Source organism: Rhynchophorus ferrugineus, unplaced genomic scaffold (genome assembly GCF_030347505.1).
Source record: "Rhynchophorus ferrugineus isolate W39M unplaced genomic scaffold, kcgeb_rfMv2 rfM4, whole genome shotgun sequence".
In the NCBI taxonomy this organism is placed as follows: domain Eukaryota; kingdom Metazoa; phylum Arthropoda; class Insecta; order Coleoptera; family Curculionidae; genus Rhynchophorus; species Rhynchophorus ferrugineus.
This window is the reverse complement of record NW_027472583.1, coordinates 30,665,026-30,681,005: the sequence shown is the minus strand read 5'-3', so window position 1 is coordinate 30,681,005 and position 15,980 is coordinate 30,665,026. Positions and strand designations below refer to the sequence as shown.

The following is a 15,980-nucleotide window of genomic DNA, read 5'->3' as shown; positions in this document are numbered from 1 at the left end:
CGGATTTGTGCTACTTTAAGAGGCCAAATCAGACAATCAATCGATCAATGAAAAATTTAAATGAAATTTCAATTCAATGAATGAAAAATTCAATAAAAAATTGCGTACATAATGACATACATGGGCAATTTTTTTAAAAAATAATAATTTTGAGGTATGTCACACACAATTTGTTTCATAAGATTTTAATACCTTATGAATAATTTGGATCATGTGTTGGAAACCCGTTAAAAATTGGTAAATATCAGAATTAAAAATATAGTAACACAAGACTATAAATATTTACGAAGCTCTCTCTATAGGAATATTGGAAATATTTTTACAAATCCAAATATCAGTTGCAAACTCACTATGACTATCAGCATTAAAACAACAAAAAATAGAGGTGCTCCAAACCAAAACTTGGGTACAACGACCGCGTTATCAATCCGCCTGTTGTCTATTTATGAATATTACATGACGTTTTTGGTCGGGATTGCTTCATTTTCACACGCTGCATGCTCTGGAGCGGCATTTTCACCCGCCAGCATCGTAATATATGATGATTGGGTCGACCTGGACCCGGCGAAACGGTATTAGTTTCAAGGATCATTAAAACGTATAAATAATTCATTATTTTTAGGCATATATTCGGTCGGTAATTCACCGCCATGAACCAAGATAGTGAACGAGCTCGATTAACGAAAACGGTCATCAATGTCCGATACGAATTTTTATTGATACTTTCACTGAGGACGCATGCAGCGTAATATTGCTCCGGATGGGCACATAGCTGCATCTCAAACATGTTATTAAAATATAATAGAATCTTAAATATAATTGATTTTTTAAAAACGTCCATTCATATTTTAAAGTTTCTCGAATATTGATGACGTAACCAGAAAAGAAATAATTAATATTTGTCAACCAAATATCTAACATTATTTTATTTTTATATTAATTGATGTATGAATATAACCAACACTATGAGTTAATAATTAAGCACGATTTTATTATGAAAAATAGAATAGTTTTTCGGAGATCTGAATTGCAAACATATTGAAATATAACCTACAAGACTTATAAACCGAACAACACATTCTCGTCACATTATTTACACGAAAGCAGTGTTGCCAACATTCAACAAGATGTTTCATTGTAGTCATTATTTTTCAAATAATTGTTTATCCCAGTGTTGTCTGAATATTTCGGCTTTCAAAGAACCACTTATATTTTGATGCTATCCACCAATTAATTCTACTACTCGTAACTTGGTAAGATTGAAAGCACTGACCAAGTAATATATGCTGAATATAATGGTTATTATTATTAATACAATACTTCATAGTAGTTTTTCTTGAATTGTGATTATTTCTTCATTGTATAGTAACTTATACGAAGGTTGCTATTTATATTTCTGGTCTAATAAGTAAAAAAAACAAATATTGATGATTGAATGAAATGAATTCAAAACGAAATTGAATTTTTTTTAAATAATTTTTTCCATTTCACTTTATTGATTAGATTCAAAATTAGTTCATTAGAATGGGATGAACCCATACATTTGAAACATTTGCTGGTAAGTAGTGATTGGTAGGGGTGGTAGTGATTACAGATGATTCACATTTTCAGATAAATGACAAATGAAAACAAATAAATGATCGAATACTATTCAGAATTGACCATCTTACGTTAGTTTAACTTTTCCTAGCACTTGGAAAGTGCCTGAAATCATTATGATTCTTATACCTGGAAAAAAATCAGAAGACGTCTCCTCTTATCGTCCTATAAGCCTGTTATCTGTCATCTCTAAACTTTTCGAAAGACTATACATTAAGAGACTCAACATAATCGCAGAGGAGAGAAATATTATTCCAGACCATCAATTTGGCTTCCGCAATACACACGGAACAACAGAACAAATATATATATTAGTCAATCAAATTAACAAAAACGATAAAAAATATTGCTCCGTTGCATTTCTTGATATTTCTCAACAAGGTGTGGCACACTGAACTGCACGTTAAATTGAAATGATTTTGCCTCATACGCACTTTCAACTGTTGAAATCGTACCTCACAGACAGACATTTTATTGTCAAACAGGGTGGGGAATACACTGACCTTCTTGGCCCATTGTTATACAACTGATCTACCGACCTCAAAACACGCCACTGTTGCAACATATGCTGACGATACAGCGGTTTTATCATCACACTAAGATCCAATATCAGCCACAAGAAACCTCCAACTTCATCTTAACAAAGTCAAATTGTTGTGGTTGAAAACGTGGAGTATCAAAACAAATGAAACAAAATCTACCCATATGACATTCACCTTTTGTAAAAGAACATGTCCGTCAGTAAAATTGAATAATCATGAACTTCCGTAAGCAGACAACGTTAAATATCTGGAAATGCATTTTGATCGTTCGTTTGAAATGGAAAAAACATATAGTGACAAAACGCAAACCAAATGTATTGTCTGATAGGGCGTAAATCTAAATTATCATTAGATAACAAGTTTTTGCTGTATAAGTCAATACTTAGGCCCATTTGGACGTATGGTGATTGAACTGTGGGGTACTACTAGCGAATCTAATATAAATATCCTCCAGAGGTTCCAGAATAAAGTGTTGCGAATCATCGTCGATGCCCCATATTACGTGTCCTATAAACTAATTCAACGCGATATCCCCTTGGAACCCATAGCGAATGTGTGAATGTGAATGAATAATCTTACATTTGACATTAGTTGTGTTCGTGTCATCTTTATGTCCATTATGTTCTCGGTAAATTTCAAATTGCATCCGGTTATAATACTTTAACTAAATACCCAGCGCGGTGTTTAGTGAGCCAGATTGACAGCAGACTTTCTCGCAGACATCGCCAACAAATTGTACTTAAAAAATTTTAAAAATTATATTATTATATTATAAAAAAATTACCTGTGGTTAAAACTTACTGGAATTACAATTACATTGAAGTATTGCAGCAGCTATAAAAAAAACAGTAAATCAATACAAACTAAGCAGGGAATACAAAACTTCTTGTAACTTTCTTGGTCGCAAGATTTCTAAACGATTTTCATCTTCTCTGAAGCTCTTTTTAACGTAATAAAAAACTTACTTCTATTCAAAATAACTAATCGCAACTTATAAATTCTAACAAGCATTTCAACTTTATGTTAGTTGTGTTCACGAAAACGTTACAAAATATTACTAACATCACTTTTTAGAAATGTTTTATGCTATATATGTTATTAACTATTGTTGCTTAAATAATTTTAAGACATTAAACACCAAATATAAATTGCCAATAATATAATTAGTGCATATAGCATGTCATAATGTAGTATCATAAGTAGTTAAAAGCGTGGAATGTTGCTAACAGATTTTTCATCGTTAACACAGTGGTATTGGGATAAAATATTCTCTCTATCTCTGCTTCTATGATTTTATAACTAAATATTTGTCATTTTCCAGAGATCTGAGCCATAACCAAATATCAGTTATTGGAAAGAAGACCCTGAAAGGACTGAACAGTCTGAAGAACTTGTAAGTTTTGCATCACTAACTTTCTAGCAAGGTTTAAAAAACATTAAAATATTTCAGATTGCTTGACAATAATCGTTTGACATGTATTGACGATTCTGCATTGAGAAACATGAAGGATTTAGAAGTTCTGTGAGTATTCGTACTGTAATTGATCTTAAAAGAAATCAACAGCAATAATTTTGCAGCTCCCTCAACAATAACAATATAACATGGCTGGGAAAGGATATATTCTCAAATATGTTCAGGCTGCGGACGTTACGACTAGCTGATAATCTCCTGCATTGCGACTGTAACTTATCATGGTTAGCGCGATACCTCCGTCACTATCCACGTTTGGCTCAATACACCAGGTGTTACTCGCCAGGCCATCTCAAAGGCCAGAATCTGGCAGACGTACAGGACCACGAGTTCAAATGTTCAGGATTGGCGGAGAAGGCCATCACTGGAGAATGCGTCAACGAGCCATTGTGTCCTCATCCGTGTAGATGCGCTGATGGGATAGTAGACTGTAGAGAAAAAGGCTTAACCAAAATGCCGGATCATTTGCCGGAAACAACCACGGAGATGTAAGAGCTTAATATTGACGTTTTTTGTTGTTGTTAACCCAGTAATATTTCAGACGACTGGAGCAAAATGAGATCACCAATATTCCGAACCAGGCCTTCTCCCAGTATAAACGTTTGCGAAGGATGTGAGTATTTTTCCATAACTTATTAATTTATAATAAACAAATAGTAATGTTTAAATGCTTTATTATTTAACTATTACAATAGTATACTACATAATGAGTTTCAGGTCATCCAATAATTATTAGTAAAGCAATTTGTTACTACGATTATCTTAAACTTGATCATAACTTGTAGGGCAACATTTATTGTCACTTATCATTTAATAATATTTAACTGGATATTGTAGGATATTATTCATTAGGAGTGTATGTACGATGATTAATTTTTCACTTTAAAAAGTCGTTTATTGAAAATAATGATGTAATATATATTTATCGAAAAATTTCTAACATTTTCGCATTTTTTTGCCAACCAAGCGATACCGTGTCGAAATCTATAGATCTAATCATCGATCTAACAGGTCAATTGAAAAGTCCCCTGCCTACCATAGTAAAACACATTTTTTGGCAAATTTATTATTTTTTTTATTCAACATAATTCCTTTCAAGGGTAATACACTGATTATAGCGACCCTTCAACTTTTCGATACCATTTTTGTAGTACGATATGTCCTTTGATTCAATATAGGCCTCAGTTTCGTCGATCACCTCTTCATTAGACGAAAATTCCAGCGAGCATTCTTTTGTGATCTGAGAACAGGAAATAGTCGCTGAGGGCCAGATCTGGAGAATACGGTGGATGAGGGAGCAATTCGAAGCCCAATTCATGGATTTTTGACACGATGCATTGTCTTGGTGAAACAGCACTTTCTTTTTATCCACTTATTTCACAATAATAAAAGTTGCTTCACTCAAAATGCTATAATTCATAAACTAATGATCCGACAACTATCAAATTTATACACGCATCTTTTAAGGCTTAGGGCTAACTGAAAAACATATAGATTTAATTCTAGTAGCGCCATCTATGTGTGCGACCGGGGACTTTCAATTGACCTGGTATTTTCGGACTTCTTCAAACAACTTAAAACAAGTTTCAGCTCTTGCAGTATGTGGCCAATCGTTGTCGTACAAGAGGATGACTTTTCTTCTGTTATAATCTATTACTGGATTTCTACATCAATACTGGATCTTTACAGCAATACGTCGTTTAGTTTGTCCAATGGACCCCGGTAGACATCTACAAAAACAGTTTCAATTCAACAGATTTTAGCATCTCGTAAAACACTACACCTTCCTGATCTCACAATATACACAGTAATACTTTATGAACATGAATATTCTGCTTCGGTGCCGATGTGGACGGTTCTCATGGACTAACCCACGGCTGTTTGGATTGATGTAGTAGATCCACTTTTCATCGCCAGTCAAAATACGATACACAAAAATCTTCTTTTATTACCTTGAAAGCAAAAAACCGCTATCTTTGGTTATATGAAAACGGTTCAAAATATCATTTTCACCCAATTCATGTGCTAGAATATAGACTTCTAGAAACAGCTAGTTCATCAACTGCTAAACTCTCTAAACTATTATTTAAAAGTTTCAGCTGAGTTTTCTTCCAATAAGCCTTGCAAATCCATTGTTCGTCCAAGCAGTATTGACCCCAAACGTTTAACACGTCGATACCAAATCGACAATTGGGATATGAAGCTGCAGCATTGCGATAAAATATCTAAAAATGGTTGATGAACTTAGGCAGCAGATTTTGTCAAATCAAACAAAAAAGCAATGAATCTCGAAAACGCCATTTTGAGAGATTCATGAAGAGTATCAATAATAATACATGGAAAACTGCTGGAATCGAATTTAATAGTTGTTTACATTGATACTCCGCCAATTTTCGCACTTCGCCTTATTTTCACCAATAGATATCACTGATCAAAATACATGCAATCATCTAATAGGTGATAATCTGTATGGAACTTAAGAAAATACTTTGCAGTCTTATTTATGATTTGCTAATTAACTAGATATCTTATAATATTACTTAATTCGAAACAACCCACAGCATTGTGTTTATATAAAAACACTGAAAATTTAGTCAATCAAAATATCACTAGCCGTTAACTATGAATTTTTATTTGATCATTATTTATTAATATTTTGTACATCTATCCAACTCATTTGAATGGAGTTTCGGACCAAGATTACAGTCTCAGTTTCAGTCTAGCAAAATTATTAATTAGTTTTTCATTCTCTACTGGATTTAAATCTTGAAATATTTGTTGTAGATTTTAAAATTTCTTGTAGCCTAGTCAGAAAGTCATGTAATAGTTCTTTAACTTTATTAACAGACATTCTCTCTAAACAATTCAATATTTTATTATATTTTTATTTCTTTCCATGAAGTTATTTTCGTTGACACTCTAAGGAATTTCCTTTCAATTACAGAGACCTCAGTAACAACAAAATATCTCGTATAGCTTCCGATGCTTTCCTAGGTTTGAAAGGTCTCACTTCTTTGTAAGTATATTTAACCTAACACAGCATAACTAACTTGAGATTATAACAAATGATTTTTCCTTTCAGAGTTTTGTATGGAAACAAAATCAAGGAACTTCCAGCTGGTGTTTTTCAAGGTCTTACATCTTTACAGCTATTGTAAGTCATTTTTGTGTTTTAACTACGATTCTATGTTGATGTTTTTCCTTATTCTGTAGATTATTAAATGCTAACGAGATATCATGCGTTAGGAGAGATACCTTCCGAGATTTGCAAAGCTTGAGCCTTTTGTAAGATTACTTTCACAACTAATGATCACCAAAAAATTTAATAAATATTTTTAATAGGTCTCTATATGATAACAATATACAAACTCTATCCAATGGTAGTTTTGAATCCTTGAGAAGCATCCAAACTCTGTAAGTTTCAAAACTTCACCGATTTATTACTAGATCTACAAAATTTTCGGTTATTTTCAGACACTTGGCTAGAAATCCCTTTATTTGCGACTGTAACTTAAAGTGGTTGGCTGAATACCTTCATAAGCACCCAATCGAGACATCGGGTGCTAGATGCGAAGCCCCCAAACGTATGCAACGACGCAGAATCGAATCATTAAAAGATGAAAAATTCAAATGTAAGAGAAACGGTAATGACACAGTTTTTCTTCTCTTGGTGGTGAGAGTAAAAACACAGCAATCACTGATTGTTTAAATATTTTAGGTCAAGAGGAATTCCGCTCTATCTACAGTGGCGAGTGTCTCGTCGACAACGCTTGTCCTTCTGGGTGTTCCTGCGACGGAACAGTGGTAGATTGTTCCAACAGGAACCTTAAGGAAATCCCCAAAGACATACCTCTTTACACAACAGAATTGCTTCTGCAAGATAACGAATTGGGTCGTATAAAGTCGGATGGTCTTTTCGGAAGATTGCCGAACTTAATGAAATTAGATTTGAGAAGAAACTTCATCACTGGCATCGAGGAAAATGCCTTTGAAGGGGCATCAAAAATTTCCGAACTGTACGAAATCTTTTTCTGTGCATCATCGTAATTATTTACCTCGAAATATTTTTAGGCAATTATCAGACAACAAACTAATGGAAATACATAACAAGATGTTCTTGGGCTTGCACAACTTAAAAATCCTTTCACTGAACAGCAATCAGATCACATGCGTGATGCCTGGATCTTTCGATCCCCTCCAAAATCTCCAAACATTGTAAGAACCTTCCCCATTGAATTATAAAGATCAAAACTACAAATGTTGCATTGTTTCAGGAATTTGGTTCAGAACCCGTTCATTTGCAACTGTCATCTAGCTTGGTTCTCCGAGTGGCTGAAGAACAGAGGCTTGAGCGGGCCATCACCGCGATGCGCGAACCCAGAGCGAGTTAAGGACGTTCTTATTAAGGAACTCCCGAAGACCGAGTTTAAGTGTACTAGCGAAAATGATCAGGGATGTCTGGGTGATAATTACTGCCCGCCCATGTGTTCGTGCACAGGTTAGCACTAGGACTTTATAGTTTTAGATATTCATTATATATTCCCGCAGGTACGGTTGTTCGATGTACACGTGCCAGCTTGAAGGAAATACCACGCGGTATCCCACCAGAAACTTCAGAACTGTACTTAGACTTCAACCAGATTTCCTCAATTCAAGCTGATAGAATCAGTCACCTAAAAGCATTGACCAGACTGTGAGTTGAATATGATCAACGCGTAAATACAGACTATAACGTAAACCTTCTTACAGAGACTTAGGAAACAATCAAATAGCGATATTGTCGAACTCCACATTCCTGAACTTATCGAAACTCTCCACCCTGATCATCAGTTATAACAAATTGCAATGCATCCAGCGAGACTCATTGCAAGGATTAAAATCGTTGAGGATCCTCTCCCTCCACGGAAACCAAATCAGCTTGATACCAGAAGGGACTTTCTCGGGATTGAAAAGCATCAGTCACATGTAAGTTATTATTGTTATGCTATCGTTATATATAGTATGATCATGAATATTTTTTACAGCGCTCTGGGTTCTAATCCGCTTTATTGTGACTGTTCCCTGAAGTGGTTATCGGAATGGGTTAAAGTGGATTATGTGGAGCCTGGGATAGCTCACTGTGCCGAGCCACCAGCGATGAAGGATAAATCAATACTGAGCACACCGTCTTCGGCCTTCATTTGTAGTAAAGGTAAAACAAATTATTGTTAATTAACTCTAAACAATACTTTCAGAAAAAAGAAATTTCGATTTTTTTAATATTTTCTATACGAATTTATTTATATGAATTTAAGCAGTAATCAATTATTTGCGTGAACTTTTTATTGGTAAACTTTTCTAATGAAACCATAATTCCATCACTGTAGAACTTCCGAGATTTTTGATCTAAAAACTGGACCAAGTTATTTTCGTAAGCTTTTTTTAAGCTAACGAGCTTTTAATCAATTATTTTATTTATTATTTAATTTTAGTTAATTTTAAGCTTTTTAATCATTCATTTAAAAATGGCTCTATTTCGTTTGATTTCAGTAGCGATTCAAAATTCAAAATTATCACTATTAATTCATGTGGAACCCAAATATCGAGCTTCTTTTAATACTATGTATATGGTTTAAAACTGTTTATTGTCTATGTTTAATTTCTTAGCGACATTGGGAGGTGAAATATGTGAGTCTACCTCGATTTAGTGTTTGAGAATTAACTTTTTTCAAAGATTGGCACTTCCGTCTGAGATTAATTTTTAACATCAAGATTAATCGTAGTAGGATATCGGCCGAGAGAAAAATATCGGTATACCGATATTTAGTCTATTTTAACCATATGGGTATTTCTTTACCACATCTCTAATTTCTATAGCAGAACTAACATTTTTGGTATTTAATTTTAAAATTGATCGGGGATGGAATCTATGGTAATATATGTTCAATAAGCTTCGATATACCGATATTTTTTCGGCATCTCTAAATCCAATAATCAAAATCACTATGAACACCATACTTTTTTCAAGGAACCAGCAAAAATACTATGTTGGTTTTCAGGATGTAAAAAGAGAAATATAACGAAAATGGTCTCTGGAAATTGAATCATTTGTATGTAGTATATAGAATGCTACACCTTTAAATTTATTTATTAGGAAAAAAATAAATTGTACCCAACCTTATATGTAATTTTTCGAATGTATTCTTTTTTGCATATTATATTATGTTGCCCCACCGTATATATTGTAAATACTTCAAATTATTTGTGTATCTTAAATTAAACTCCATTTCAGGCCAAATATCATCAGAAATCCTGGCCAAATGTGACGCCTGCTATACCTATCCTTGTCAGAACAACGGTAAATGCCATACGTTACCTGAGCGAGAGTACGAATGCAAGTGTGCTCCTGGATACCACGGTAAAAACTGCGAGTTCATGATCGATGCCTGCTACGGTAACCCCTGCAGAAACCAGGGCACCTGCAAGGTTCTTGAGGAGGGTCGTTTCAGGTATGAATCATCTATTAACTAACAAACGTCTTCGGCTTCACATCTCGACTCCTTTCAGCTGCCAGTGTATGCCAGGCTTCACCGGTCTTCGCTGTGAGACCAACATCGACGACTGCGTCAACAACAAGTGCGAGAACAATGCCACCTGCGTCGATTTGGTGAACTCGTACGAATGCAAGTGCCTGAACGGATTCATGGGTAAGTACACAACCAGCGTTTCACGTATAGTCGTCGAGTTTCCGGAGCGTAGAGCGTTAACGCGAAACTGCGATTTCTATCGTAAGAAACGTGAATGGTTTCATTAAAATAATTGTCATGAAGATTGTACATTTCAGGCGAGTACTGCGACCGGAAGATTCCCTTTTGTACTGACCAATACAACCCTTGTGAAAATAATGCTCGCTGTGTCGATCACGATAGTTATTATACTTGCGAGTGTCTACCTGGTTTTAAGGGCCAGAACTGCTCCGTCAACATAGACGAGTGCGAGAATCACATGTGCCAGGTGAGTGTTTACCTTTATTAACCGACTTTAAAAAAAGATCAGGTCCTATGTACGGCTGTATATATTTTTTTAATGTATGTTCGCCGATTTCTCCGTCAATTATCGACCGATTTTCAAAATTATCTTTTATTCAAAAGAGTACACTTCCAAGGTGGTCCCATTCAAACCAAGTTAGGATCTGATGGGGCGGGGGGATGTTAATCGAGAGAAAACCTCAAATTTCAAATGCATAATGTTAATGCTGGACTAATATGACGAAAAATCAAAAGTCGTTCAGTGTAAGAGTCAGTCAGTTCGCTTTTTAAGCACAAACCATATCATATAAGACATCGTAGAAACGTTATGGGCAACTGTTTCTATAGTGTAATGGTTAGAACGTTGAGCTCACACGCGGATGTCGTGGATTCGATTCCCAACATGGCAACAGTTTTTTTTGTTCTAGTTTGGAACATTTGTCAAATCACCTATGCTATAATCTTATTTTTCCTCATGCTGTATTTTTACTTGGACTATTCATTGTAGTTCTTAATAAAATAACTGCGTAATTTATTGAGTAAATATCTAACACTAAAAAGAGAAAATTAAAATATTTTTAACAAAAAAACTCAACAGACCTCAAAAAATAGATAAGGAACTCACCAGAAAATATAAAAAAATAATCAAACTTAGATTTTTAACTAAAAACACACATTTAAAATAAAATATGTACATTATAATCGTTGTAATAACTAAATAAAAATAAACAAAAGACTTATTTAACCTATCTACTACACGTATTTTATATTCTACTACATACACACCTTTTAGCTTAATACCTACCTAAATTTATTTATTTGCAATATTATTTTAACTACTACCAAGTGATCAGCTTGAAGTCGCTGTCGAGCTTAAACAATACAAAAATAATAATATAATTTTGTGATATACACAAAATTAAATTACAAACAAAATAAATCTAATTTGTGAGTTCCTTATTTATTCCTTGAAGCCGGTACAATTTTTTTATTAAAAATATTTTTTGGGTACCTTGTTGGTCGGCTGATAAGTTTCTTGCTAATATGTCACTGGAGACTATAGAGAAGTAAACAAGATGTAATATATGGTCCGTTCTAGGGATGGCGAAAAAAAAAACATCGATATTTTTACCCGATATTTTTTTGACCAATATATCGATATTTTTGTTTTCGATATTTAAAAAAAATTAAATATATTTCTTAAACATTATAAAAAACCATATAATTTTTTTATATTTTTTAAAATTAAGTACTAATTTTAAAGGTTTAATGTAATTTAAGTATTTAATTGTAAGGGTTTATTAAAAATACGAATATATGCTTTTCTCCTATATATCGATATTTTTCTCGGCGGCCGACACCCCTAGTCCGTACAATAAAACAGTGAACGCACATCATCTAAATTGATGAACGTCGCAATGTTGCCGCATAAACTTTGAGTTTTAGTTAATTTTGTCATATAACAAAATTCTATAATATTTAAATAAAATGATGAAACAAAAATTTTATTAAATACAATTTATTTTGAAATTACATTGTAGTACATCTAATACATATTTTTTATCGTTCCTTTTCGAAGTAATTAATTAAAGACGCAATCTGTTTCTGGCCCTTAATGGCTTCGGCATTTTAGGTCAGACTAATATACAGCGATTTGAGATGTATCAAAATAAGAAATGTGCCAAAACAACGTTTGTCGGTTTATAACCTGAAGAATTTTGCAGTCGTTTAACAAACCAGACGAATTTTGTAGGTTGATTCGGTTACATGTTGACAGCATTGTATCATTTTTTAAATAAAATGAGAAGGAAACTATTGTCTGTTTTGATCTCAACTGGGAAGTTTTGCCGCGCCCAGCGCAGTCACCAGACAGTAATTTCTTATTATCACTTATTCATATCGATTCACGATATAGCTGGCACACGAAAGATGGGACAAGTTGTGCAAAATAATGGAAATAATAAATATATAATATAATTTTTTTTCAATAAAAGCTGTTTTAAAATGAAAATATTATAAGAATGTATACAAGCATCTAATATATTCGGTAAAATTTAAATAGCTAAATCCAAAATCCAGTAAACATAATTATTAAACAATTCCAGAATGGGGCTTCGTGTGTGGATGGTGTAAACGAGTATTTCTGCAAGTGTTCAGGTGATTTCACAGGAAAATTCTGCGAAATCAGCCCCATGGTGGCCATGATGTATCCACAAACTTCACCCTGTCAACATCACGATTGCGTACATGGAAGCTGTTTCCTGCCAAGCGGCTCCAACGACTATCTATGCAGATGTGCACTAGGATATTCCGGTAAGACTTGACCACCGACATAGTCTAATTTTTGATAATTCTGACGCCAATTTAACGCTATCCAGGCAAGCGCTGCGAATATCTCACGAGTTTGAGCTTCACGCACAACAATTCTTACGTTGAGTTAGAACCCTTGAGGACGAAGCCAGAGGCGAACGTTACTATTGTGTTCGCGACCACACAAGAAGATGGAGTGCTCATGTACGATGGGCACAACGAACATTTGGCGGTTGAATTGTTCAGTGGGAGGATAAGGGTCAGCTACAACGTCGGAAACTACCCAGTATCAACTATGTATAGGTAAAACATTGACTATAAAGAATCAAGACCTTATTTGTGAGCCACGTATCGTACATTTGATTTCCAGTTTCGAAATGGTGTCAGATGGTCAGTATCACATCGCCGAACTGATCGCCATCAAAAAAAACTTCACCTTGAGAGTGGACCATGGTTTGGCCAGAAGCATCATCAACGACGGTCCTAAAGACTATCTGAAATTGATCACGCCAATGTATCTGGGCGGGATACCTACCGAACCTGGCGAGCACGCCTTCAACGACTGGCACTTGCGAAACCTAACTAGTTTTCACGGCAAGTTTCCGCTGCCGCGCTGTTCGACAACCTCACAATAACGAGAAACTATTACGTTACAGGTTGCATGAAAGAAGTATGGATCAATCACAAACAAGTCGATTTTGGTAACGCAAAGACGCAACAGAAGGTTCAGCCGGGTTGCGGTACCCTGGAGGAAAAATTCGACGACGAGTTACAGGTAAATATCACTGCTTATGCACGTTATTTTTACTCATTCATTAATCCCTGGTCTTCTAGGAGGATGAGATGGATGAAGTGGTCGAGGAACCACCTTCGCTTGTGCAAGATCCATGTCTGAATAATAAATGCAAACACGACAGGTAAAAAAATTTCAATATAACTTTTAATGCATCAAAACAATTATAAAATTGGCATTCATGACAATTGCTAATCCATTAATTAACACCATAGAGCAATATACAATGCTAACTTAATACATATAAATTCAGAATTGTTTTGCCTAGTCTTAGCAAGAAAGCGCTGGGAACGCCATTTCATTTATTGGTTTAAATTACACATCACAGGCATCTGTAAAGAAAACATATTATTAGGAAAAAATGTTACAACCTAACTGAGAACACAATGTATCTCCTGGCAAATATAAACAAAATTATTTATAGTGCCTTTTCCCTTACATATTTCTTTAGTCAATATTCTTTTCAATTTAAATAAAATGTATTAAATTTCCTATCTTTTTGTTCCTTCATTCTGAAAACAAACTAAGTATGTGTCTGTTAATATGTTGTTTACTTGTTCAACACAAATATGTATTGATGCAAGTTATAATTATGTTTACAATGTTATTGTGAAAATTGTGGAACGGATAATTAAAAGGGTTAAATTATATCATATACATCAGAATAGAGAAAACCTACCAGAAAAATAATACTTAAAAATAAAAATAAAAGCACAGCAACAAAATGTATCAATCACTGTTATTGTGGTAAAATTGAGGAGTTAAAGAGACAGCTTAAAGATATATTAACAACATAATGAAACAATTATGAGATACTATCTTGTCTATAAAATCAGTCTCAACTTGTTGGTCTACGAATTGTATTATTTTCTTTGCATTAATGTATTTTTTTAAACATACTTGAAGAATTAATTTTCCTGACTCTATGTGTAGATCCAAAAAATCCCATCTATCTCGGTTAAATAACCTTAAGCCATTTGTTTTTTGAGTAAATGAACCCCTTTCAAATAAGTTTTTAAGAACTGTTACAAACAACAAGTCACATACAAGACCTTAATCTAGCTAACTTGGGCTATTTCTTCCAAGGAAAAAGACGTCTTGTTTTTTTTTATTTCCGCACACACTGCTGAAAGTACTCTATGTTAAGCACACAAAAGTAGCGTCATAAACAAACTGGAACAAGCCATAGAAATAAATAATTGCAACATAGAAATGAGTCAATCAAATGCCTTTGTAGGGCAATTCAAACGAACCAATCAAGAAAGTGGTGTCAATGTCAGTATTGGTGGAACCACGAAAAAAATTTCCTTGTTTTCGCCTATTTAAGTTAAACCTACATATAATACTTCACATTAACTCTACAAATTTACATAAATCACTAACAAGCGAATGTTTTGCAGCAAATGTTTGTCGAGCACTGGAGGTGATTATGTGTGCAAGTGTAAATCCGGTTTCAAAGGGAAATACTGTGAGCAAGGTGAGGAAGACAGTAAGTATAAAGCACGAAAGGCATTGGCTTTTTGTTCTAACCATTCTCAATTATGCTAGTGCTATCCATAACACACTTAATAATATGGAGTTTTTTTTAATTTAATGTAATTCATATTTATTTGGCACAGCTCCTACTTGCAAAAAGGAACAAGTACGAGAGTACTATTCTGAGAAAGGATGCAGATCGAGGAGGCCTCTGAAAATCGCCAAATGCATCGGTACCTGCGGACCTAACTGTTGCCACGCCAAAAAGAGTAAAAAAAGAAAGGTAAGTTGATCCTCGGTAACACATCGTTAGTTTGGAAGTATTTAACGAAACATTGTGTGTTAGGTGCGACTGATTTGTTCCGATAACACCCGTTACACAAAAGACATCAACGTAGTGCGCAAATGCGCCTGTACCAAGGAATGCTACTGACTGTCATTCGCCACTACACGCACTTCTAACGAAGCCCCCACAGCTCACATCACTGCTAAACAACCACAAAATAAATCAGAGGATCTGCAAAATACTCCTGAAGAATTGGGCCCCCAGTATCTGGCGCAGACTGACGTCAACGCTGCTGATGGCCCTCGAACTGCCCCAGTCGTCCAGAAACATAACACTGAAACGGTAGCCGGAGTACGGTTGACGTTCATCGTGCCTAACGATACCGAAACTCGAGGAGATGACGGCTTGGTGGTCCAGCATATAGATGAGAACGATATCCAGAATTTGAAGAGTAACAAAATTATTTTGGTAAGTCCGATTAATACCCAAAATAATT

General features: G+C 34.6%; 1 protein-coding gene across 1 annotated transcript in view; it reads left to right on the top strand.

Moving 5' to 3' along the window:
* Nucleotides 1-15,980, top strand: part of sli (slit guidance ligand) — a 687,830-nt gene that overhangs the window by 670,337 nt on the left and 1,513 nt on the right. The window contains exons 6-31 of the mRNA XM_076402237.1: nucleotides 3,463-3,534; nucleotides 3,592-3,663; nucleotides 3,720-4,100; nucleotides 4,154-4,225; nucleotides 6,557-6,628; nucleotides 6,695-6,766; nucleotides 6,826-6,897; nucleotides 6,955-7,026; nucleotides 7,087-7,256; nucleotides 7,331-7,628; nucleotides 7,684-7,827; nucleotides 7,887-8,110; nucleotides 8,161-8,305; nucleotides 8,362-8,577; nucleotides 8,637-8,803; nucleotides 9,884-10,100; nucleotides 10,159-10,298; nucleotides 10,436-10,605; nucleotides 12,725-12,932; nucleotides 12,998-13,232; nucleotides 13,300-13,523; nucleotides 13,586-13,704; nucleotides 13,764-13,846; nucleotides 15,123-15,211; nucleotides 15,342-15,481; nucleotides 15,545-15,952. Coding sequence (XP_076258352.1) covers nucleotides 3,463-3,534; nucleotides 3,592-3,663; nucleotides 3,720-4,100; nucleotides 4,154-4,225; nucleotides 6,557-6,628; nucleotides 6,695-6,766; nucleotides 6,826-6,897; nucleotides 6,955-7,026; nucleotides 7,087-7,256; nucleotides 7,331-7,628; nucleotides 7,684-7,827; nucleotides 7,887-8,110; nucleotides 8,161-8,305; nucleotides 8,362-8,577; nucleotides 8,637-8,803; nucleotides 9,884-10,100; nucleotides 10,159-10,298; nucleotides 10,436-10,605; nucleotides 12,725-12,932; nucleotides 12,998-13,232; nucleotides 13,300-13,523; nucleotides 13,586-13,704; nucleotides 13,764-13,846; nucleotides 15,123-15,211; nucleotides 15,342-15,481; nucleotides 15,545-15,631 — 3,961 coding nt within the window. The 3' untranslated portion in view covers nucleotides 15,632-15,952. The remainder of the gene's footprint in view (nucleotides 1-3,462; nucleotides 3,535-3,591; nucleotides 3,664-3,719; nucleotides 4,101-4,153; nucleotides 4,226-6,556; nucleotides 6,629-6,694; nucleotides 6,767-6,825; nucleotides 6,898-6,954; nucleotides 7,027-7,086; nucleotides 7,257-7,330; nucleotides 7,629-7,683; nucleotides 7,828-7,886; nucleotides 8,111-8,160; nucleotides 8,306-8,361; nucleotides 8,578-8,636; nucleotides 8,804-9,883; nucleotides 10,101-10,158; nucleotides 10,299-10,435; nucleotides 10,606-12,724; nucleotides 12,933-12,997; nucleotides 13,233-13,299; nucleotides 13,524-13,585; nucleotides 13,705-13,763; nucleotides 13,847-15,122; nucleotides 15,212-15,341; nucleotides 15,482-15,544; nucleotides 15,953-15,980) is intronic.